Here is a 26,730-nt window from a genome sequence, read left to right as displayed (position 1 = left end):
TGGAAGAGCATTTGCTGTGTAAAAACGTGCTGGATAAGTTGGCGGTTCATTTCGCTGTGGCGACCCTGGATTAATTAAGGGACTAAGCCGACAAGAAAATGAATGAAGGAATGAATATTTGCATCTATTTCGCCTATGGACTTTTACGCATAAAAAACTTGCTAACTCTACCAAAGAGAGCGGAAATGGAACGCCGCTACAGATGGGAACAATCTTCAATATTGACATGTGCTTTCTGTTTAATTCTCACTGAATAAATGTCATTTGGTTGCCTTTGTGCTTTACCTACAATTGCACTGGCAATTTTACTACTCGACATGGTTTGATATATTTTATGGAAGGTAATTTACCAAATGTCTTCATGAAACATGATCTGTACTTAATATTTTTAACGATTTTTAATCAGTTTTGGCTATTCCCCAAACATACCTGTGCAACTTAAGACTTTTTTTTTTGAAGACTTTGTGGTCAATTATCACATATAAAAAAGCAGCTGCATTCATCCAGAAGCACTGTTAGTCAGTGGCAACCAGAGTCATCAATGATGTCTGCAGTCATCTTAAGCTCGCACTGCGGAAATGCAGCCCTTTGTTATTTATTGTATTTTCCGCCAACAGACTCACCTTAGTTTGGAGATGATCTACATACTCCAGTGCATCCTTGAACTTGGCAGCCGCTTCAGCGTATTGGTGTTCTTTCACATTGAAATTGCCTTCATCCTGGAGCAGCATAATTAGCCGTAGCATCTGCTGCCAGTCCTTGCCTTCGGTCAGAGCTGTTATCCTGTGATTGGCCTCTACTGCAGACTCTTCACTTTTGGTGTCATGCTTATTTTCCTCAGCCACAGATGAATCCTTTCCCTGCTCGGCATCCTTGACCTCTTCAGAAGAGAGAGAATGTTCCCCATTGCTTTCTTCTTTTGTATTCACTGCAGAGATGTCCTCCTCTGAATCCCTTTCTTTCTCTTCCTTGCCCTCCAGGATGTTCCAGTATCTTTCTTTATCCTCACTGTATTTTTCCTTCATTCTCTCAGAGAGAAGATTAAGTTCTCTGTGCACCAATCTAGACAGGGTGATGTCCAGGTTGGCCACCATCTGGAAGTCTCTCCTGGCCTCCCGTTCACTCCACACAGCCGCATAGGCCTTTGCTCGCTTGTAGTAGGCTTTGACACAATCTGGAAAAGACCAATAATAAGACTGTAATTTTACTTATGCCTTGTTTCTCTTGAGTAGGACAGTTCATTTTAGGTTTAGTATGTTTTACTATGGGTTACCCTGATCAGGCTTACCAGCAGTACCTTTACTTGGTAAGAAGTAAATTTTAGTGTATATTTTACTTAAAGAAGGAAGCTGTAAGGGTCATTCTTTTGTAACTTTCTTTCAAATATAGACACACACTTGAGAGGAAACAGCACCAGTTATGCTTTCCACACGTTTGTAGATGTAAACAACAATAGAGGACATGCAGCCAGTGTTGGCAGTAACGTATTACTAGTAATGTGTTACTGTAACGGCATTACTTTTTAAATATAGTAACTCAGTCATTGTTACAATATGATGCACTTGTTCGTTACTTGATAGGTTAATTTATTTTGGCTGCAGTCTAGGCCTCATCTTCCTGTTAACAACGTCAATGCATTGTGGAATTGGTGGATGCCAACCAACCACCGTAAAGACACATCATATATGAGGTTCCAGGCTGGACAAAAGTCAAGCCAAAACAGAAATCGAATGCGTGCGAGGTACACTAAGTGTGGCACAAGAGAGGTCAAGTGTGCTCGCGAGAGAGACAGTATGCACGCCGGGTAGGCCGAGTGTACACACGCGAGAGATTATTAACGTTACTATTATTGATTACTATTACTAATACTACTATGTTTGTTGTTTCAAATAAATAAGCACACGTTTGTTATCTGTATAACAGAATCGATTAGTTTAGTAGGCACAGTAGAATTTAGTTGTGAATCTCCATCCAGTTGGTACTGTACTGTTATGCTAGGTACCCTTTTGGGAAGGGTGCCAAAGAATTGGTATGGTACTATTCGCTATTTTGGTACTTTTTTTTATATTCTATTTTTATTTTGACCCTAAAGCAACACAGAGGAATACAAAAAGCACCAACAACTATAAAGGCAGAAAAGAAAAGGCAAATAAGCACACATTTGTTATCTGGTGAACAAAATTGATTAGTTTAGTAGGCACAGTGACACATTTCTGTTATATTTCAAACACGTTCTTTAAAATGTACAGTCTTGTACTGCTCAAATAAAATAAAACTATTGCAGATTTTTATAGTTGTTATACAACAACAGATTTTGCACTTTGAATATACACAGTTTACTTTCCGCCTTGTTGATGTACCACATTTAATTTTGGTTAGTTTGAAAATTGCTTAAAGATTTAATTTTTGAGCAGCTGTTATGTTTTTGTTTTGATTAAAATGCATCAAATTTATGGTTGTATATAACAGCAGTTTTTTTGGTGCTGATTTTCACCAAACTGATTCTGAATGATAATTCAGACTACTTTCAGTTGTTTATTTCATAAAGGATTTGTGTTTGTTGTATATTGTTGCTACAGTAGTTTTCATACTCAAGGGGTGAAGGAACATGTTTAAGGGTTAATACAACAACTTTTATGATGCTGAAGCAACTTTAGTTGTTTTTTTTTTTGTTTGTGAATATATTATTCAGCTGGTTTATCACCTTGTGATGTTTTTTTATTTTTGTGCTGCTGGTCTGACTTACATAAATTAGTGTTTAAAAATGACTTTATTTAAGTTTGACTTGTGTTTTACTTGTGAGAATGCAGATTGATTAAAACTGTGAAGCTGATCAACAGTGTATTCTTCATGCAGCACTGAAATGATGTATAAGGCATTAATGGGTTTTGGAAAAGTAACAATGTAACAGTAATGCATTATTTTTGATGTAAGTACTTTTTGAATGAAGTAACTAACTGCAACTAGTTACTATAATTCAGTAACTAGCACAACACTGCATACAGCAAATTCTGTTTTTGCTTCTCGACATGTAGTTGTTTGTTAAAAGAAGATGACAAGTTTTGTTTGACCATGACTCATTGGTAAACTTCTTATTGTATTATTACAGAGTCATGTCTCAGCTGTGTATTTAAAAATGCCACCACCTGTGTTGTTGCACAAGCATTGATGACTACTCTCTATAAACTAATAGAATTTAATTATGAATCTAGCTCCATCCAGTTTGTACTGTACTGTTGTGCTTAGGTAGCCTTTTGAAAAGAGTGCCAAAGAATTGCCTTATATGTTTTATTTGAAATTTTTAGCTACCACCATTCCATATTGGAGGGCTGTTTTCATTTGATGACTGAACCCATGAGGTGAGTCAGACCAACCAAGAACAGTGTTGCTAGATCAGGGTCACAAGAATAAGCCTTAGAGTAGAATCTAAAAATGTGTTACATTTAGATGAGATGGAGGGGTAGAATTTGTTAAGCTTAACTCTAGAATAATGAAGCCAATGTACTACTTTATATTGGATTAGTTGGTGTCCAAGAGAGTTAATAGAACATGTATTCATGAAATTGATAGACATTTTCAGTCCTCATTGAATATTTGAATGCCTAAATCTTTCCAGAAATCTTTTAAATACAAGGTAGATACACCCACTTTGAATATTATCACTCGATTGAATAGGCACTATCAGTCGTTATCAGCTGATAGATATGGGCTAGTAGGGGCCTTCTGCGCCTTCTGGTTGGCTCTGAAAGCTGTTATCATCCATGGTTAATCAGCTATACTAATCGAGGAGACTCCAGATCTGTTTTTAAATTAATATGGCGGTTGGGTTTAGGGTTTGGGTAGAAGTAGACTTTAATAAAATACAATTAATCTGAAATTTAATAAATAATATATTTAATTCTCGTTAACTTCTGGCCACAGCTATATGTGATCTTTAGCTGATTCGAATGTTATCACTCAACTGAATGGGCGCTATCAGTGGTTATCAGCTAATAGATATGGGCCAGTAGGGGCCTTCTGCGCCTACTGGTAGGCTCAGATGGCTGTTTTCATTCCTCTACGTGGTTAATCAGCTAAAGATCACATATAGCTGTGGCCAGAAGTTAACGAGAATTAAATATATTATTTATTAAATTTCAGATTAATTGTATTTTATTAAAGTCTACTTCTACCCAAACCCTAAACCCAACCGCCATATTAATTTAAAATCAGATCTGGAGTCTCCTTGATTAGTATAGCTGATTAACAACGTAGAGGAATGAAAACAGCCATCTGAGCCTACCAGTAGGCGCAGAAGGCCCCTACTGGCCCATATCTATTAGCTGATAACCACTGATAACGCCCATTCAGTTGAGTGATAACATTCGAATCGGCTGGTGGATAAGTCAAACTGATCAGTAAAACATCTATAAACTGGGATATCAGGTTAAAGCCTAAGTGATTTATATCTATCATGTTCATCTGCTAATAGTTCAAAGTTAGAGATAGATGTACAAATATAGTTTCTCGGCTGTAGATGTCTAAAAAATGTTATGGTAAAACATGAAATTTATGTTTCAGCTAAATTTTGATACTATGACAATGGAAATAGACATAAATGCACATTGTACTGAACCACATTGCTCAGTGGAATCGGGCCATCACAGGCTGCACAGTTTTTCTGTACCTTTGTGTGCTCATATATATGCATTTTCAATGATTTGCTTCCATTTTATGGAAAAAGGAGCACTGCCACACATACTCTGTTGTTTTAACTCAAGCTGGACACTAAGTACACACACCTAATCTTTGCTCTGAGTGGGCTCGAGAGCCTGGTTAAAGATTCCCCATCGTCAGCTCTCCCTATCTTTCATTTGTTCAAGCTCTTCTCTAAATCTTTCACTCAGCCAACATTTAAACAGACTTCCCCGAGCCAATGTCAGCCCGTGGCAAAAACAAAGCAGATTTTTGTGAACCCATTTCAAAAGGATGTGCTCCCCAGGTGATACACAAGAGAAATAGTAAAGAGAGCAAAGACGGAAGATTTGAACCGAAACAGACAACAAGGTACAGGTTACACATGGGGTGCACCAGAATGAAATGAAGCCTGGGAATTAAAGGGGATGGGAAAATGGGAGAAAGTGTCCTTGATAAGAGGAACCGCAGGAGGCCAAAGTCACTGTGCCGGCTGCATATGCATAAGGCTCATTAGGAGAGCTACCCACGCTGCCTCTGGAGTCACTGCGAGAGACGATACATCTGTCACTTCAGATGCTTCAAGAGGGCTTACGCAGACCAACTCCTGTCCCTACTGCTCATGCAGCCAGCCAAGCTTAAACAAACCCAAACCACAGCGGATGAAGATTACTATGCAGGCTGCCAAGTACAATTACGAAAGTGTACGCAATTGGATTATTCATGATACTCAAAAAAGCAGAGAGCAAAACTGAGGATGGTGGTCAGTAAAGTTATATGGAATGGCCTATATTCATATTAAAGAGCCCCTATTATGGGTTTTTGAAAATGACCTTCTATGTGTGTAACACAGCACTAAGTGACTGAAAACATCCAGCTGAGGTTTAAATCCGAAAGTGCGCAGTGTTAAAAACTATTGATTCTTTAACGGAATAGTCAACTCAGAGTCGAATAAAAGAATCGAGTTGGCATGGGGTATTTTGCCTGAACGCGTCAATGTCCATACAGTATATCACCAAATATGTAGTGCTGGTTCTGACAAAACATGAACGCGCTTTTCCCTCAGACACTAGCGGAGTGCGGGGGATCATGGGACTGATCATGACATGAAGATGACGATCACTGACAGATGGAGATTCGGCTGCAAGGAATAAAGTGTTAAAGTTTATTTTCACAACAATACCACAGTATAGCCAACCTAGTGCTGCGTTTGCTCCTGTAATTTTTCAGATTTTTGATACAATAACCTACGCTGCAACTCTGGATTTACTTTACCATTTACTGTTAAAGGAAGGTGCAGCAAAGACTAATATTTACAGTATTCAACTTATTCTTAGCCGACGAGCGGGCGCAGCCATTTTAATTTTTTGGCTCGAGACTTCCGGTCTCATTCACTTCCATTCATTTTTAGACAATAAAAACCGCTACTAACGCTGCTTGATGTTGCAAACTGATATTTTCCTATTACATTATTCTACTTGGTCTGTATAGTAATGCAAACGTTTGTTTGTAGAGCAAGTAGTTTGACCATTTTCTGCCGTTTATTATCCCTAGTCATTTCTCCCATAGGCGACTGAATCGGAAGTTCTAAAACAATAGAGAAAACAGACGCACTTCCGCATTTAAGAATAAGGTCAATAGGACTTTGTCAGACTTTGTCAGTAACTGTTACAGTTCATATGAACCGGTTTCTTCTTCTGGATCATAACATGAAAGTGTAGTTAAAATTGTTGCCTCGTTTTTTTTTTAGTTTGCAAAACATGTATTTAATTGTGTGTTGTAAATTGTAATCACTCCACACAGCTTGTATTCAGTTATTTATTATAAATCAGTGCTTGTAATGTATCTCTCCGGTTAAATCTTTATGGGCTGTTCACATATTGCGTCCAAAACCATGCTTGCTTCTTCCATTACTGATTTAAATGCGATTCTGAACTCATGATCCCTCTGCCATTTGCCTTTGCCACTATATCAGTTGTTCCTCACTCATGCGGAGCGGTCAATTTTCAAAATAGTTCACCTTTCGCCACTGTGTGGATTAATACTGAGTGTCTGACAAATGAATCGCTGAACAAATCATATAGGAGTTGTTGGGGTAATTAGGAAAAAATAAATGCATATTATAAAACAATGAATGTGTTGTTTTGTCCTTGCAGGCATATTAGACTGTTGTTGGAGACCACCAAAACCAAAATATGACCTTTTATAATGCAAAATAGGGGCTCTTTATATGGTTAATTTGTACAGAAAATTTTAATTCTATTGTTAATTACTCTAATGTAGTTCGAACCCCCTGGACCATTCTGATATTTTAAATCCTCCATAAATCTTCCATAGACAGAAATGATCACAAGATGTTTAGAAAAGAAACCAAAAGCATTGTCAAAAAAATCCATGTGACTTAAACTGGAATCATACAAAGCTCCAAAAATACTTTACACACTTCAAAAACTGTAAAAACAACTTTTCATGATTACAGTTTGAACAACTGAAGTGAACTGGAATGTTTTAACTTTCGTTTTGGTTATTTTTTCTGAACTTTGAAGGTCTCTGGACTGTTACTGTCTTTGGAGGATGAGGGAGCTCTTGATTTCATCTAAAATATCTTCGTTTGTGTTATGAAGCTGAACAAAAAATATGCCATTCCTATACATGACTACATACTAGCGTTCAATGGTGTCACATTGTGCTTTCCAATCCTGTTTCTCTTTTGAATTGGTCTCTTTACGGTGTAGGTCTCAAACTCAATTCCTGGAGGGCTTTTTCTTTTTCAGCCCCAACCCTATCAAACACAGCTGATCCAAATAATCGAGGTGTTCAAAAGCGTCATGACCACCTTCATTTGTTGGATCAGCTGTGTTTGATCAGGTTTAGAGCAAAACTGTGCAAAGCTACGGCCCTCCAAGAATCGAGTTTGAGACCTAGAGTCAAAACCCATATATTTGTGGTCCTGGAGTGTGCTTCTCAATCAGTTCCTTAGCTCACGAGGTTGGGGATCAGTAGACTGTGCACATGAGTTTGTGCACTGGTCATTTCCGGTACTAGGCATTGTGCTTTTAGTGTGACATGAGAAGGTTGATCATCAAAACTGGGATTTATAAACGATAGTAGAACTAATATACTTTTTAAACTTTATATAATTACAGTTTGAACCACTGAAGTGACCTTGAATGTTCTGACAATGGTTTTGGTTTCCTTTTTTTTGGACTTTGAATGTTATTAAGATCATTGCTGTCTGTGGAGGATGAGGGAGCTCTTGAAGTCAAAGTCAAAGTCAGCTTTATTGTCAATTCAGCCACATGTACAAGACATATAGAGAATCGAAATTGCATTACTGTCAGACCCAAGGTGCTTAACATTAATAAATATAAAAAAATAAATAAAAATGAGAATTTCATCTAATTTATCTTCATTTGTGTTCTGAAGTAGAATAAAGGTCTTAGTGTATTGGAATAACATGAGGATAAGTAATAAAGTGCTTTCGGTTTTGGGTGAACTATCCTTTAAGGTCTTGTACAAATCTCTTTAACCTACATGCCCTGCAACATGTTTACTAGTAATCATTTTCCTGCAGAATCATCAGGAATCATCATCATGGGTTAATTTTAAACTGAATATTTTTTTAGCTAATCAACATTTATGTCTAAGGTAAGCAAAAGAGAGTGATATAAAGGCCAAGCTTAGCAACCCATGCTCAGAATTTGTGCTCTGCATTTATCCACTATCCAAGTGAACATTTTCTATGGTACCAAGGGAGCAATTGGGGATTCAGTACCTTGCTCAAGGGCACCTCAGTCATGGGTATTGAATGTGGAAGAGAGTGCAGTTCATTCACTCCCTTACTTACAGTACAACCTTTCGATAATAGGAATCAAACCGGTCTTTGGGTTACAAGTTCATATCTCTAACCATTAGAACAAATTACCGAAGGTCACTGATAATATGATATAAAATGCAGATGTTCACTGATTCTTTTGTAAATGAATGGATAGAACTTTATTTTGATGGTGCTTTTTGTGCATTCTGTTGACTATAGGTTACATTGCAACTAAATGCCAACTATTTCTCATTAGAGTTATTAGTAGACTGTCTGCTTAGTATGTGCTGACAATGCTCAACCAACAGATTTTAATTGACTATAAGAAACTTTGCATATACATGTTAACTTATTCATTAACCCTAACCTTACAGTCAATTAATACTCATTAAGTATTAGTTGGCATGTAGATGCAATGTAAGTTAAAATCAATCAAATGTGTTAAAGGCACCATCAAAATAAAGCGATACCAATTAATGTAAGTTGTTAAATGAATTACTTGTCATAGGAACTAGGACGAAGTTAACTTCCAGGTTGGCCTAAAATATGCCATTCCTATGCATGACTACATTTGACTAGCTGTCAATGGTGTAACATTGTGCTTTCCAATCCAGTTTCTCTGTTGAATTGGTCTCTCTAGAGCAGGGGTGTCAAACTCAATTCCTGGAGGGCCGAAGACCTGCACAGTTTAGTTCCAACCCTGCTCAAACACACTTACCTGTAGGTTTCAAACAAGCCTGAAGGACTCAATTAGTTTGATCACGTGTGTTTAATTAGGGTTGGAACTAAACTGTGCAGAGCTGCTGCCCTTTTGAAACTGAGTTTGACACCTGTGCTCCAGAGAGTAAACCCATATATTAGTGGTCTCGGAGTGTGCTTCTCAATCAGTTCCCAAGCTCCTGAGGTTGAGGCACACAAATTCGGCACTGGTCAATTCAGGGAATTTAGGAACTAGACATTGGGACTTTGGGTGTGACTTGAGAACGTCCTCAATGTAGATCATTAAAACTGGAATTTATAAACAACAGTAGAACTAATATATTTCAACGACTTTTTAAAAAGGACATCAAAGATAAATAATGTAATATTTTTTTCATATACCAGCAACTTTTAAACAATTTTTAATGTTTAATAGATTGTTCTTTATCTGTCTAGCTATGTTTGTTTATGTGAAATACAGGTTCTTTTGAGAGACCTTTCTCGTTTCTCGTCATTATGTTTGATGAGTTGGTTTGCGTGATTCATGTTTCGCGTACATTTCTGTTGAGGGATAGAGTACATCGATGCTCCCTAATTTTCATGTTGCTTTGTAGGACTTTTTTTTCTTTTTTTTTAGGTAGCAATCATTTCAATACAACCAATGAATTTTGTGATTGGGACAACACTTAAAGTGGGTGACTCCCTAATCAGTGCCCTGACTACTGAACAAGGTAGCTGATTGAGAAAGAACAGTCAGAGATCGGAGCCAGCGCTAAGTGGGTGGGACTTGAGCTCCAAATGGTTTGGCTTTCGAGCTCCAAGTGGGCTGTACAAACCTAGAGTTTTATATATTTAATGTCTTGTACATGACAAAGTCCATTATTGTGCTTTTTTAAGTACAAAGCCCAAAACATAAACCCAACCTCATTATAACATGTTGTGTTTTATTAACGTCAACACCTACACCAACCCTAAACCCAACCTCACAGCAACCTGATGTGTTGTATTAATATCTGCTCCACCTACACCACCTGTACTCAACCTACTTGTGGTTTAAGTCCCTCCCACTTGGAGATCACTCAACCTACTTGGAGGTCTCCGGGCTGCAGCTACACCTACTTGGATTGAGATGCACCCAAAGTTCCTACCTAATGACTTGCGGAGTTAATGCAGGTGTGTTTGATTCAAGATGGTGTAGTCCCAGCATCTAGCAAGAGTAAACTTGCAAGCAAAACATCAACCATTTAGCTCATACAAACAATCCATCCTACCGTTATGCTTATCCAGGAGCTCTGTTGCATGTTCGATGACCTCGTAATATTCCTCCAGCTCTAACATGCACTGGCAGTAGTTCAGTACTAATGGAATAATAAGCCTGCCCAGATTAATGTAGTCTTCATCTCCTGGCATTTCCTACAAAAAAGGTAAACAAACTCAGATTCTTTATTTACACTGCAAAAAGTCGAGTTACAGTCTTATTTCTAGATAAGAAATCTCATTGACTTGTTTTAAGAACACACAGGGTTTCAGGTTTCTTCTCGTGAAATTTAAGACTTTTTAGACCCTTATGAATGCATTTTTAAAAATGTAAACACTAAGAATTTTTTTCTAGTGGCCTGGTTACTTCTGTAATAGCTTTTATATTAATGGAAGCTCATGTAAAGGGATGTGTTGCTTTAGTTTTCTTTTTCTAATGAGGGAATTTAATTTGAAGAATGTGCAGTTGTGTAACTTTTTGCAATAAAACAAATTAAATATATATTTAAAAAACAGGTTTTGAAATGGATTATTGGTGATTGGGCATTGGCAAGTTTTACTTGCACATAAATAGGAAAGACCTGTTTAGATTAAGACCTGTTTAAACTGATTTAAGGCCTACAACCCAGTGATTTTATGACTTTTTAAGGCCTAAAGTTTTTGAAATGTAAGACACTTTTTAAGACCCTACAGACTCCCTGATACAATACTACGCAAGATTAAATTGTGTGATTATTATAATTGTTTTAAGTTACTTTAGTAAAGCCTAAAGGTAGACATTTTACCTCAGGCTTTCTGCAGGTTTCATCAGGTCAAATTTAAGACTTTTTGACACCCTTTTAAGACCATAATGTAATCCTAGACTTCTACAGGATTTTTTTTTCTAATGGCCCGGTATTATCATGAGGAATCATAGCTGTTTTTAGTTGTCTTTTAGTTTTATTTTGTTGTTGTTTTTTTATTATTGCTTTTAGTTGTCTTGAGTTTGGAAATGGGAAATTTGCTGTAAAAATGTCTAACAGCTGTTAGACAAAAAATAAGGTTTTATTAAGATGTATTGTTGGTGATTGGATGGAAAAAATTAAGCCCTGTTTAAAAATTAATTAAGACCTCCAACACTATACTTAGAGAATATAAAACTTTTTAAAGCCTAATATTAAGATTTTGTAATTTAAGACTTTTTAAGACCCAGCAGGCACCCTGTACCTGCTAAGTTAGATTAAATGCAACTGGAGCCTTAATTTAAGACCACATTTGTATTTTTAGGAGTTTATTTTAGCTGTAAAAACTTTTTTTCTTGCCCATTAAAAAGAAAGAACAACTTCTACTTGTTCTTAAGTGACAAAAATACATCACGTTATGATTTGTTGCAGTAAGCTTGAGTATTTTGAAAAGCAACAGGGAACAATTTCGCATTGTACCAACTGTCATGTAATAATTTATATGAAAACATTGTGTACAATAAGCGTGTATGATTTAATTTGTACAGTAATCTTGTTTTAGGTTGAAATGCTTTGGCTCATTTAAAGGCTGAATATATATAACGAAAATTCTTAAATTGAGGAATTTTCCTGTTTAGTAACTCTAGTTAAGACTTTTTCTACACCAAATAAGAAAAGCAAACTGTTTAGAAAACAATTAACAAGCTAATTTTAAGATAATTAGACTAAATATACTGCAGTGTAGCAATACTTAGTCTATTTTAAGACATTGTTTCTTTACTTTAAGACATTGTTTCAAAAGCCTAGGTAAGTTTCATTGTTTCTTTATCTTAAGACATTGTTTCTAAAGCCTAGGTAAGTTTTCTTATTTCAAGAATTTTTACCAAGTAACCTTACTGCACTAACCGATAATTGTATGTATTTGTAGTATGTGTTTTCTTAAATCATCATTAAATTATTGTATTTATATGGTTGTTTTTTGCACTGTAATGCTGTACCACACTAGTTACATCTTTGTCCCATTTAGGGCTGTGTGATATTAAAAAAAACGAGATTGCGATATTCTGTTTTTGTGCAATATCTTTTGCGATATGAATGCAACATGTGAAGTCAAGATGACTTATAACTATTTGGAAAAAAATTTATAATTTTACATTGTGATGATTTTGTAGGGGAGTGAATCTGCATAAAAAATAATTACAATCATAAAGTTATTAAATGGAACAAAAATACAAATGAAATAAACAGTGTGTTTTCTGGAGATTAACAGTATAAATGTACAGAAATAATTAATCAATATAAAATAACACTTATTTACAGTAGTCAACATTTGAAGTGGATCAAAACCTTTCACCAAACTTGTCCAGGCCTGTAGACAGCCTGGTGAAAGCCTAGTGCCCGGTGACCTTTTTGCAGTTATTCACTTCATTTTCTATTTAATTATGAGATTTAACTACTGCATTTAGTGACATTTTGCTGGATTAGCTTGTCGGATGGTAACCGACATAACCACACTTTTTGATGTACTAAAAATATTTCCTAAAGATTTAGAATAAAAATATTTGAAGAAAAAAAAAAACTTTAAAAAAATGCCAATTTATTACATATATCATCATTAGGGGGGAAAAAATAAAATCTGTTAAAGTTTTAAATCAAAAACTGTAGCTTATTGTCATTTATTAGGAAAATAACAAACAGCAGCACATTCAACTTTGCTCAGTCAGAATTTGGCCATTTGAATATTAAACCAATTAAAACAATAATAATATTAATAATGTAGAGCTTGATTATTTATCTTGCCTCTCTTGTAAAAAGCACATTTGAAAATTCATGGATAACAACAATAGCCAAATTAGTAATAAAATTATCCTTAATATGCTACATTTTTGGTGCTTCACACTTTTAAATTGGTGATTTTATTAAATTTTTTCTTTCAAGAATAAGGTTCAAGAATAAAAGTTCCTTGTAATATGTTTTCTACTTAACAACAATACAGTAGGTCAGTAGTAAACTAATAATGTAATGACTTCACTTCAGTCAGATTCCGCTCGGTTTTAAAGCCTTTTATGGGTTATTTTCATGATAGCTTAGCTTAGCAGTCAAAATATAACAAATGAGCTCATGTTTGGGACAAATTCTGGACCTTTGTCAGTGGGGGGGTAGGTCTTTAAAACCACCCGAACCCCTCCCTGGCTACAGGCCTGTTGTCCTAAAATGATTCATTCATTCATTCATTCATTCATTTTCTTTTCAGCTTAGTCCCTTTATTAATCTGGGGTGACCTTATCCATCATTTGTTTTTACGCAGCAGATGCCCTTCCAGCTGCAACCTATCACTGAGAAACATCCATAGACACTCGTTCACACACATACACTACGTACAATTTAGCCAACCCAATTCACCTGTACCACATGTCTTTGGGCTTGTGGTGTAAACGGAAGAACACGAGAGAACTTTCAAACTTCACACAAAAATGCCAACTGACCCAGCCGAGGCTGAACCAGCGACCTTCTTGCTGTGAGGCAATCGTGCAACCCACTGCGCCACCATGATGCCCTAAAACTATTCAACATTACAATTAAATTCATCTTTGGTAATTCTGTGTTTACAAATGTTATAATTTCTAGAGCCCAGATGCTTTAAATTCACTTGAAATCATACATAATCTCAAACCTCTAAAGGTTAAACTTAATACATAACTGTGTTTTTGGTTTAATTACAATACAAACTTGACATTGCAGATCCTGCGACGGGACTATTGCATATTGTAATATCGATGCTGAAATGATATATTGTGCAGGCCTAGTCTTATTATTGCCCTATGACACTCAGTGTTTTCTTTTACCCTGGATTGGACTGTACGCAGCAGAACCACGGCCTCCTGGTACTTCTCTGCAGCTTCACGAAAGCGACCTTGTTTGACCAGGGCGTTGCCCAAATAATGCAAAGAGGGCACAACCTTTAGCTTCTCATCCTTCTCCATCATCCACGACTCCCGCTGGTAAGAGAATGGGTCGCCCACCTGAGGAAGACAAAAGAATTGGAGCGTGCTCGTCTCGCTCGATTGAGGATTGAAAACGCGGTCTGAGAATTGGGAACAGCATTTCTTTCCTGGCGTGTAGCACTTGATTGTGTAACATTCTGTTACGCTCTGTTTGGGTTGCAGTGAGAAAATCTGTTGGCGGTGAAGGAGTGGGTCTAGAATGAGCATATGAGTGTGTTGTGCAAATGTGCGTGTATGCATTTGCTTGTTTTCTTGCTCTGTGTGCGTACACCTGACCCACCGAGATTAGCTCCATGATGAAGATTAGAGGCTGAGGTGTCCTCATTAGCTCATCGAGCTCCGGGAAGCCTGTCGAATGGTAGGTAAACACATTTCCCATGCCACACATGTGCTTTTGGCCCTCCAGAGGGTCCTTTCCCTGAGCAGCCAGTCGCATACCTTTCGCCACAATGGGATAAAGCCCTGTGTGCTGAGTATACAAAGAAAAAGATCATATACTAGTGTTTCCTACAAAAATGCCTGGGGACTGGACTAATAGCAAGTAATTGTAAAATTAATGATGTTGTATTTCAGTTTTTGACTCCTCCAAAGCATAAAAATACCATAATATGTTTGCAGATATTTAAAATACATGCTAAGTCAAAGGTCTCAAACTCAATTCCTGGAAGGCCCAAACTCTGCACAGTTTTGTTCCAACCCTAATCAAACACAGCTGATCCATGTAATCAAGGTGTTCAAGACTACTAGAGGCTATTAAGCAGGTGTGAGGTGGAGGTGGTTGAAGCTAAACTATGCAGAGCTGCGGCCCTCCAGAAATTGAGATTGACACCACTGTGCAAAGTGAACATTCTTGTTTATCTGAAAAACCATGCTGAAGTCAGATATTCTGCTTAGAAAAGGCATTAAATGCCAGAATGTCTGTCTTTGTTTTGCTTTTTTTAACCCGCCCAATGCCAGTTTAGACAATTATGTTTCAGTACCCTGAGTTGCCTTGTTGGAAAACCGAGTATTTCATTTATACATTCAGAAAGGCTCTTAAAGCATGTGCCCACGACCGAAAATGCGACCTCTGGTGGACTGTAGCAGCCTCCAAAATGAGACGCAGATTTAGAGTTCCACATGAGGTGATTTATTAGCAAATAATATAAGCATCACGCACATAAATGTTAGGTGAGCAGGTTACATTGTACCCCTGTGTTCTCACAACATGCTACATGATGACATTTGCACCAGACGAAACACAACAAATTTAAATACAGCCATTCAGAAGCACAGAATAGTGCACTTACTACACTCCAATGAAATGGTAAGCTTTGTAATCTAATTGATAAATATTAAACCTCTTTGACATTATTAAATGTAGATGCTGAATCACTGATATGTGTTGGCTTGCACTGAGTCACAGTTCTAGAGTTTAATTTCAAATTTAAGGATTTAAGATTATGATGACTCTTAAACACTTCATAACAGTCTCGTGAAAAGGGTTTATTACATACCATTACATTCCCTCCCACCTCGAAATGACTTTTATTTAGTTCTGGTCACATGGAATGACTTTAGGCAGGGCTTTCAGTCATTTAGGGTGGGGCTATCAGTGAGTGTCATGCTTCTGTCCTGTCTTTATGGGAGGCAATGGTTCAAATGAATATTATATGAGTTGTTCGATAAAATTTAGCTCCTCCTTTATCATCATCATCATCGGATCATCATTGAAGAAAGCTGAAAAATTGTCATCCATAATAGGAAATAAAATACTAGTAAGTCAATGGCTATAGGTTTACAGCTTGCAAAATATCTTCTCTAGTGTTAGATAGAAGAAAGAAACTCATAAAGGTTTGAAACAAGCAAAGGGTGAGTAAATGAAGGCAATTTAAATTTTTGGGTGAACTATGCTGTTTATTTGACATCACTAAGAATAATGCTAATTAACAATGACTTGATTCTGGTGGAGTATATTCAGCAACCCACCCTAAGCTCAGTTCATTTTTCAGAATGATTTAAACCAACAACCATAATAATACATTTAAAAACCGGCTCATTTCCTTTGAGGATCAGACTATGTTTGTGATGTTTCTGATTCACTCAAAAGAATTGACTCAGAGGAATCTAGACTACCGTGTCCAGGTCATTCTGTATTTTTTGGCACTGAAAAAACTCAGCATCACAGGAAACACTTTGTTCAGTGTTTTTCTGCACCAGCTGTTACATTTTTTTTTTTAGCTGTATTTGAAATAGAAAAAAAAACAATGTAGGAAGCCACAAAAATCAGATGGATTTTCCCTTTTATATTTATGTGAAGATTAGATCAGATCAAGATGAAGCTGGTGTGATTATTTCTAAATAAGGGGACAATAAGTGGGAGTAACAAAAAGAGGTTTATGAACACTTACATCGGCATCACACCAAAACTCTGCCACCTCTCCGATCCTCATGGAGGTTAACAGCACCTCCCACACCTCCATCTTGAACATCTTTCCCACAAAAATCTCTGTGGGATGCTTATTTTTGCGACTGTCGTCAATCACTGTTCTTTCAAAGTTGTCCAACAGAGTCTGGAAGTGGAACACCAGCTTTGAGGGTAGAAAGGCATAAAAGAAGAGAGAATAAAAACAGGATTAAGAGAGAGCAGAGATGTTTTTCTTCCTGCTTAGTATGCCATGCACATCTCCTATTTGTTGTATGTGTTGGTTTGAGAAATGCAGGGTTTTCAAACAGGTCAGGCGGATGTATTGTTATGACATCTTAATAGACCATTTTGAGGGATATAAACAAAAACAATAGTCCCGACGCATTTCCTGTTTTACATTTTTAATTTCTAAAGCTTCAGAGAATTCAAAAAGGGCCACATATATTCACGGATCATTTATGGAAGCTGATTCCAGCAGCGGGGGGTGCAGAAGCTGAAGGCCGATTCACCCTGCTTTGGCTGTACTATTGGAATTTCTAGTTTGTTAAAGTACAAACCCTAGTCTGTTAGGATTGTATTCAGCAAGCATATCTGTAATGTATTGAGATCCTAGGCCATTTAGTGATTTATAGACAAGTAATAATAGTACAAAATCTATTCTGAATGTAACTGGGAGCCAGTTTAAGGGCTCCCTGATTTTCTGGTTCTGGTCAGAATCCTGGCCGCAGCGTTCTGAATCAGCTGCTACTGTCTGACTGTCTTTTTGGGAAGGCCAGTGAGGAGGCCAGTGAGGTAATCCACCCTGCTGCTGATAAAAGCATGAACAGGTTTCTCTAAGTCTTCACTGGAAACAAAGCATTTTAATGTAATGTTTTTGAAATCATGGTATGCTGATTCGCTAAATGAAACTCAGATCTGACTCCAGTCACACCAAGATTCTTGACCTTATTTTTTTGTTGTTTGACCTTAAGTGCCAAGGTACGCATTCACCTTAAGAACCTCATCTCTCTTCCCAAACGCAATGACTTCAAGCTGTTAATTTGATCAATGCACTGGCAGAGGGTGTCAATGGGGCTGAAGTCATTAGGCAGTAAGGCCAAGTAGATCTGAATGTCGTCAGCATAGCTGTGGTAGGAGATTTTTTATTTATTTATTTCATTATTTGGCTCAGTGGAAGCATATAAAGGTTAAACAGGAGAGGTGCCAGAATTTAACCTTGTGGTTCACATGCCATGTGTGACCACCTCAACCTATGGCCATATATAATGAAATAGTAACCTCTCCCTTCAAGGTAAGATCTGAACCATTTGAGGACTGTCCCAGACAGCCCAAACCAGTTTTCCAGCCTATCCAGATGTTTGCTGTGATCGTCAGTGTCAAATGCAGAACTGAGATCAAGCAATTCCAGCACTGTTAGTTTGCCTGAATACTTATTTAGGCGTATGTCACTGATTATCTCTATAAGAGGGCTCTCTGTACTGTGATGTGGTCTGAAACCAGATTGAAAATTGTCTAAACATCCTTTAGAGCTTAAGAACTTAACATTTTTTTTCAGTGACTTTGTCAATGAAAGGGATATTTGAAATTGGCCTGTAACTGCTCAATAGGGAGTTATCCAGGTTATTCTTTTTCAAGAGAGGTTTAACAACTGTAGTTTTAAGTGAGTTTGGAAAAGACGCTGAGAGAAGTGAAGCATTTACCACTGTTAGGAGATCAATTTCTAAGAGTTAAACACCGTTTTGAAAAATGATGTGGGGAGTGTGTCAAGACGGCAAGTTGATGTTTGATAACAAGCAGGAAATGTTCATAGGCCAATGACATGAGCACATTGAAATGGGTCTATAGCTTCATTCCTGGCCCAAATTTGTTTTCATTATAAGACATTTAAATGTGATGTTTTTTTAAAGTATATTAATGGCGACACATTGATGGAATACAGAGCACAGCTGGTAAATGGAGAGATTAATGTTGGCATTGTCATGGAAAATGTTTGTCATCCTCTCCAGGCTGAGGGCCATATGGCTGGACAAGTAGGGGGTGGGAAAGTCACCTGGCACAGATACGATGTTCCTCTGCCGCTGCCCAAAACGATAGGTTGCCAAACTTCTGTGCAATAACACGGACCAAATGTTTCGTCGCATAACAAAACCATTTTATCATCAGTGGAATCAGGCTACAACCATTACTAATCAAAGTAAACGGTTAGACATGAAGCAAAAGCCACATACTCTTCTTACCTTAGTTCCATTGGGAAAATGCGGCATTGGTCCTTGACCTCCATGCAAAATCTTCTTTTTTACTCCAGGATGGTTTAGCAGATACGTCTCTTCCATTTTCTGCTTGTTTTCCGAGGAGTGTTTTTTATTGAATCAGTCCTAATGTCCTGTAGCCTTGTGAGAGATGATCCTTGGGTGTGTTAATTAGCAAGCTAAGGGAGAGAGGAAAAAAATAATATAATAATAAAAATCACACCCTGTAGCCCGGTGCTGCCTGTCTGCTCTCTGACAGATGGCTGGATTACCAGGTTGAGGATAGCCACTTTAATCTGCCTTGGCTAATCCTTCAACCCCCCTGAATCTTCAGTATAATCCCCTGTAAGAAGTGAAGAGATGGGTGACCAGAGAGCGGAACTCAGAGTACGGAGACAGTCGAGATCATTCTGGAAGGCAATGGAGTTCAGTAATCCCGCAGAGAGTTTTTTAGTGTAATTCAGTGCAGACAGAGTGATCTAGAATTCTCCAGAACGATTTTCCAGTTTGTTAACCCCTGTAATAGGAGTAAGCTTACAGATTTGCAGACTTTCTGAACAGCAGAAACTCGCCAACACAACTTTTTTTCAAATGGGAATTTATTTAAACAAGTAACTAAAAACAAGGTCAAAAGAAAGAACGAATGCAGGATTGATCCTTCCAATCCACAGTATGATGAGGCCAGATGGTCAGTCACATATTTAGACAACTCACATTCAGCTAATACAAGAAGTCAGACATGTGTGTATGTATTCAGCAGTCGCCTCTGGTCAGTGTGCTTGTATTGCTGAATCTTGGTAATGGTGAGCATCACTTCTCGATCAGCGAGTCCAGCTGCTCTTGAAGGGAAGCCAGCTGTTGGAACAGAATAGCATTGATGGATGGCTAGCAGTAGGGGTATAATTGAAGGCTAAGTGCAATATGTTCAACAACACCTCCAACATTGCTACTTTTATTTCCCCATTAGACCATTTGTCAGTTTAGGTGTAAACAAACAGTGACAGGAGAAAATGACATTGGCCGAGGGTTATGGTCAATAATAATAGATAGCAACCAACTGGTTAAAGCATGCATGCGTGTTTACTTCTTTTACTCAGCACTACTGCATATGGAAAGTTAGATCAAGCTCAATAGAATTGTGTTGTAGTCTCATACGTGCATTTGTGTTTGAAATGTACACAAGTGGTCCCTCATTAATCGTGGGAGTTACGTTCTAAAAATAGCCCTCAATAGCTGAAATCTGCGAAGTAGTCCGCTTTAATTTTTTACAATTATTTTAGATGTTTAAAACCACTCACTACACCATTTTCTCAGATACACTTTTCTCTCGTTTAAACACTTGTGTAACTTCTACCTTCCTTTAGCATGTCCAGAGGTCCAACTTTTTGTGCAATGGTTAGCATTTTCCTCTGCCTTTTGGGTGCTACCGTGGGTGTCTTTGACTGTGCAGAATGTTTCGTCGACATTATGGGGTTTGTTGGAGAGAAAACTTGCAAACATCCAGTACAGCACTTCAGAGTCACGCTGCTAGCGATCAAAGATTTATGTCAATCGCCAGCTGAACGCATTCTGTGCTGTACAGGAGAGACAGCATGGAGGAGATTGACTGACAATGATCTACAGCCAATCAGGACGCAGAACACAATGTGCTGAAAAAAAGCATGTCAAGTTGCATAAAAAAAAACCTGCGAGACCAAAGATGAACTGCGTTATAGCGAGGGACCACTGTATTGCATTTTAACATACATTCAGTTTGAGTGGATTCTAATACATTTGGCATCAGTTTAAAGTAACACTTTTATTTTTGGATGGAAATTGGCTCATTTTAAAACTTTTCCAAATGGTAAACAGTTGATTTTTTAAAAATATATTTAACTGATCTCCATGTCTGGCAGGAGCACTTTTAGCTTAGCTTAGCATAAATCACTGAATCGGATTAGAACATTAGCATCTCACAAAAAACAGATTAAAAGTTTGACTCTTGTGTAGTTACATTTTGTACTAAGACCAATGGAAAATGAGAAGTTGCTATTTTCTAGCAATGGTATTACACAGAGTGTGGTAACCTAATTGGGGATTTTTTTCAGGTATTGCGTAACATCTTTGTGCCTGCTGCAGCCATGGTATAGTATATTTCCGGGGGTCAAGTGGTGATTTCCAAAGATCAAATTTATGAAACATAAAATTACCATATTTTATCCATAACATACAGAAGTAAAAATAGTGGTTAACATTTATTCATTCATTCATTTTCTTGTCGGCTTAGTCCCTTTATTAATCCGGGGTCGCCACACCGGAATGAACCGCCAACTTATCCAGCAAGTTTTTACGCAGCGGATGCCCTTCCAGCAACAACCCATCTCTGGGAAACATCCACACTCATACACTATGAACAATTTAGCTTACCCAATTCACCTGTACCGCATGTCTTTGGACTGTGGGGTAAACCGGAGCACCCGGAGGAAACCCACGCGAATGCAGGGAGAACATGCAAACTCCACACAGAAATGCCAACTAAGCCGAGGCTCGAGCCAGCGACTTTCTTGCTGTGAGGCGACAGCACTACCTACTGTGCCACTGCTTCGCCCCCATAGTGGTTAACACTTAAAATTAAAAAAACAACAACATGCAAATAAAAAGCCTTTAGCCTTTTTCCATTTGATTGTGACCCCTGGGGTGATTGCATTGTATTAAAGACAAAGCAACAGCATCAGATGCAGCAGATTGATTTTTTTTGGCATCAGGTTCAACTATAAAGGCCACGACTGAACATCAAGGAAGGTCTCAGAGGGATGTTCTCCAAAATTAAATGAGGAAAAGATTTGGACCTATTGGTGTGTGCACTGTTGCATGCAATGTTTGAATATTTATAACCACTTCAGAGGATATTGGGGTCGCGACTAAAAATTGTTATTTTGGGGGTTGCAGGCTGAAAAGTTGGGAACTCGACCTAGTATATAGCAACTTTTTATTTTCCATCAGTTTTAGTACACAAGGTAACTACAGAAGTGTTAAGCTTTAAATTGGTAAATTATTGAAACTTTTTTTTTTAATTGAGCAATATGCTTATGGTCTAATCTGATCCAGTGATTTATGCTAAGACAAGCCATAAGTGCTCCCTCTAGAAATGGGCCCAGTTTTTCAAAAAAGGTAATCTCGATCAAATTAATCCAGATTTGGAAATTCCATGTTTGGCTATCTAGGGTTAACTGATCTATCTTACTTCTATGACAGTTTTTAAAGGAATATTGGGTTGGGTCACTGTGATCCAAATACTAATTTTCAGGATTACCAAAACCGGTTTACCACAGCCTTAAATGGAACCAACAGTGTAGCCTACTGGCTTAGCAAAGAACAACAGGTAGGCAAAATACCAGTGAGTGGCCACAAACAGCCATTGTTTGTTTTAATGGAAAGAAACAGAAACACTGGAATCAAAAAACATCTTAGTTTGTTCTAATACAATACTGCTTTGATATTGTATTGTTGTTGTTGTTCACCATATATTATTAGATGTGACATGCTTCATATTAGGCATGGGACGATAACTGTTTTACAGTTTTACGCTGTTTGTAAAAGTCAAGGCTTAAAAACCACCTAAATTTTCTGTTATACTGTTTTTAAGGTATGTGTACGATTTTTTTTTTTTTTTACATTTATAGAAGTTATTAGTTTTTTTAGGACAACAGTATATCCAGCAGAAAAGCTATCCAAAGATGCCATTTTAAATTGTAATGTTTTTTTCAAACAAACGAAGACAGGGATTATTATTTAGTCTGAAATGTTTACTGTTCCAAAATATTTTAAATGATTCTCAAAACATAATATATTGTGTTTAAAGGGGAAAAAGATTTAGTTTTTTACCCAGACATTTAAAAATAATATATTTTAGAGCAGTAATCACAATACGGTGAAACCGTAATTTTTTTTTTTCATCAGAAGTTATCATATCATTAGAATTAAATATAAAGAAATTTATATATCATCAGTAACCATTAAGTTTGTGTTTATTCATTTAAAAAATAAAAACTTTTATTTTATTTGGTTAAATCACTATTGAATCAACCCTTCTGATGTAATCAGCATAATCCATTTTTTATCAAATAGATTTTAATCTGAGTTCAAAGTTTTGTATAACCCAAAGGGCAGGTTTAATCTGAATCAAACGTACGATTGGATTACATGGTCTGATCTTTATTCAAAATCCCTGTTACTTTTGAAAAACCCATTTCCAAGATTTGATTCAAGCCGTGAATCAAAATCCCACTGGATTACTTTTGAAAAACTGGGCCCAGGAGATCGGTTGAATGGATTCAAAAATTGTTAAAGCTCAACTGTTTAATTGTGGGGGAGTTGTAAAATTAGCCTATAATTTCCAAAAAACGTGGAGTGTTCCTTTAAGTTTTAATGTTCATTTTGGTTACATAAAGCAATCCTTATCTCCTGCTCTGAATTGCACAGAGAGCCTTGATACTTTTTTGAAGATATTCATTTTAAAAATTAAACACTGGAGATGAGTTCCTGTTTATTTAATAGATGGATATCTGTGGAGATTCATTAAAATGAAAGACTAAAAATCGTGTGCTGATTATATTAACTGAGCTGCATGATTCTATTTCACCACCACAGAATATATTTGTTTGATACTGGATTGCACTGCTTTCACTGCATGTTTCTTATTAGCAAAAAAAGGTTCATTTTCTTCTGTATCTGAATACATTGATCTCAAATTTCCATATCAAACTTACCTGTTCCATCTCTTGCTCCTCTTGACGAATCATACCATTCAAAAGTCCCTGGAAGCGATCCTGTAAGAGAAAAGAGAGAGACTTCATCTAGCTGACAGTACACTGACTTTACTGCTTGTACACGGATCTATTTGATTTATGACCCTGTGAATGGAGCTTAGATGTGCATGACCTTTCCCTGTCCAATGTGACTGTAATGACCAAGGACAAACTAAGCCAGTATAGTGACCACGGTCCAAACGAAGTGACACTGTTAAACCACATGTTCAACCCCATTTTACAGAGTCTAAATCATCCCGATGGAGTGGTTGCCAGAGCAATGAATTTGACTCCTTTTTTTTTTTTTTTGTGAGTTACATAAAAGCAGCTAAAGCAGAAATGCAATATTTATGCCTTAAAAAGATGCCAAAAACTTGTTTCTGTGAGATTTATTCAAGGCCATTTTAAAGGTCTGTTCTGCACAAAAACTGTCACCAAAACATTGTGTTTACATGATGCAGAGTGCCAGAGAAAATAGCAAGCTACATCTTTTAGTGCAGGGAAGTGAAACTCACCCTCAGGGCTTGATTTTCCACCTCCATGATCAGTTTCTCCTGTTGCTTCTTGCGGGCACGTGTTTCCTGGAGCTTGGCCTTCAAATTGTTGATCTGCATCTGGTACTCCATTACTGTAGATCAAACAGAAATTGTAAGCTCTAGACATGAGCCGCAGTGAACATGCACACGCTTCAGTCATAGACTCTGGTGTCACACTGAGCTCTTTTACCTTTGAGAGCTTGTTAATCTGCAAATGCTTTTGCAATCTAAGATTCCAATTATCTGTGAATCCTTCACAGTGTAACCGCGCAACCCTTCAGGCTGCATAAATACTGAACCTCACCTCTTACATTCTGCACCCTTAGAGAGAATTCGAAAAGGTTATTTCCACTGAATGGACTGCACATCTGAATATTTAGAAAATAGCTTTGTGGATAATAGATAAGAACCGACTGATTATTTATCATAATCTTGAAGACTTTGGACATGACTTGCATTGTAACATGTAAACCATTTTAAAGCTTACATTTTTATCAAGAGAACACCATTCATTCATTTATTTTCTTTTCGGCTTAGTCCCTTTATTAATCTGGGGTAGCCACAGTGGAATGAACCGCCAACTTATCCAGCATATGTTTTTACGCAGCGGATACCCTTCCAGCTGCAACCAATCACTGGGAAACACATACACACTCACTTACACTCATTCACTACGGTCAGTTTTTAACATACCCAATTCACCTGTAACGCATCTCTTTGGATTTGTGGGGAAAACAAGAGCACCCAGAGGAAACCCACATGAACACGAGGAGAACATGCAAACTCCACACAGAAACGCCAAACAGACCCAGCCAAGGCTCACAGAACATCACTATTTTTTGAAATCTAATAAGGGAGCCTAATGCCGAGTTCAGACAGCATGATTTTTGCCCCGATTTTTGACTCGCCGACAGTTTTTGAGAAATCTGAAATCACAGGTAAATCGGTGCTTGTTCACGTGAGTAACAATCACACAGTGTGAACAATCAAAAACGAGATCTGAGAGAATCACCATTTAGTCACCGACACCCATCAGATATTTGGCATGCTAAATATCTAGACCTGTCGGCGATTCAAAATCATACCCTGTGAAATGTGTTCTGATTGAAACATTTTCGGCGATTACGTACAGCCAATGGGAGAGCAGCATCCACTAGTATAGGTATCTGCAGGTCAGCAGAAGGTTGGGGGAAACGTTAAAAGAGCTTCTTTTTCGTCTATTTGGAACTAAGAAATTGAGGAAAAACTAGTGGAGATTTGGCAGGAGCACCTGTGTCTGTTTGACATGTCATCTGAGCAATACCACAACCGAAAAAAATGAAGGGAAATTGCTAATTCTCCTTAAAACCCTGGTGAGCAAAATAAGTACATTCTTATTATATAGTTAAAAACAAAGGATATACTATGTGACCTTGTGTTGTTTACATGTCACTTCTCTGGTGTGTTTGGTTGTGAGACATAGTTTGCAGACAAGGACAAAGTTGTCAGTGATACTTTGTATTGTAATGTCATGCATTGTGAACCCCCATGGCCGATCCATCTTGCAGTGTAAACACAGCAGCGACTGAATGCTACCCCAGATAGTCATGCAGTGTGAAAACATCTCTCCCGTGACTACTTTGAAAATCGTCTGAACTCGGCATAATAAGAGTGCATTTTTTAGACATCAATGGCACATTTGAACATGTTTATGATGCAGTTAAAATGTAGACATTTTTATAAAGTTTTTATCATTTAAATGTATTATTTAAACCAGTTTAAAAATTCTTAAAGCTATTGTTGACCAAAAAACGAATCTTTTCTCACCCTGAAGTGGTTCCAAACCAAAGTTGATATATCTTCTGTTGAACACTACAGAATATATTTTGAAGAAAGCTGGTAACCTGTAACCATTGCCTTCCATAGTAGGAAAAACAAACACTAAGGAGGTTAATGGTTCCAGGTTTCCAGCTTTCTTTAAAATATCTTAATTTGTGTTCAACAAAAGAAAGTCTAACAGGTTCGGAACAAGCAAGGGACGAGTAAATGACAGAATTTCCAGTTTTGGATAAACGTTCTCTTTAAAATTTAGACCATTTAAGAGTTCAAACTTAGCTGAGGATCGATTATAAAGCTTGTTTGGCATGCTGTCCTGGGAGAGAGCCCTGAGCTTATAAGATCCTCAAGCCCAGGGTTCCCTCTCGTTTGCAAGGCGAGAGGGGAGTTTGAGCTCAGGTAGATCGCGAGAACTCCCCTGCTGTAGTAGCAAATGAACAGATAGTGATTGCTCTTAAGAGTTAACTACTTACTAGGACCATATCTATAGTGCCTTGGATTAGTCAATTAACTTAAGTTGCATGTTTGTGGACGGTGGGAGGA

The 26,730-nt window shown here is 37.4% G+C and overlaps 2 protein-coding genes across 3 annotated transcripts in view; both read right to left on the bottom strand.

The window, feature by feature from the left end:
- LOC100534741 (uncharacterized) overlaps positions 1-19,461 on the bottom strand; it is a 26,342-nt gene extending 6,881 nt beyond the window's left edge. The window contains exons 1-6 of the mRNA XM_087282035.1: positions 19,038-19,461; positions 16,784-16,963; positions 14,674-14,862; positions 14,235-14,411; positions 10,462-10,603; positions 624-1,174 (exon numbers count right to left, since the gene is read on the bottom strand). Coding sequence (XP_087138161.1) covers positions 624-1,174; positions 10,462-10,603; positions 14,235-14,411; positions 14,674-14,862; positions 16,784-16,963; positions 19,038-19,133 — 1,335 coding nt within the window. The 5' untranslated portion in view covers positions 19,134-19,461. The remainder of the gene's footprint in view (positions 1-623; positions 1,175-10,461; positions 10,604-14,234; positions 14,412-14,673; positions 14,863-16,783; positions 16,964-19,037) is intronic.
- Positions 19,462-26,730, bottom strand: part of taf7 (TAF7 RNA polymerase II, TATA box binding protein (TBP)-associated factor) — a 21,348-nt gene continuing 14,079 nt past the window's right edge. The window contains exons 11-13 of one of the 2 annotated variants that reach the window (XM_087279946.1): positions 24,352-24,464; positions 23,798-23,857; positions 19,462-19,904 (exon numbers count right to left, since the gene is read on the bottom strand). In XM_087279946.1, coding sequence (XP_087136072.1) covers positions 19,860-19,904; positions 23,798-23,857; positions 24,352-24,464 — 218 coding nt within the window. In that variant the 3' untranslated portion in view covers positions 19,462-19,859. 2 annotated transcript variants of the gene reach the window in all.

Source organism: Danio rerio, chromosome 14 (genome assembly GCF_052040795.2).
Source record: "Danio rerio strain M-AB ecotype USA chromosome 14, GRCz13ab, whole genome shotgun sequence".
Lineage (NCBI taxonomy): Eukaryota > Metazoa > Chordata > Actinopteri > Cypriniformes > Danionidae > Danio > Danio rerio.
The sequence above is the reverse complement of the archived record's forward strand: the minus strand, read 5'-3'. Positions and strand labels throughout refer to the sequence as shown.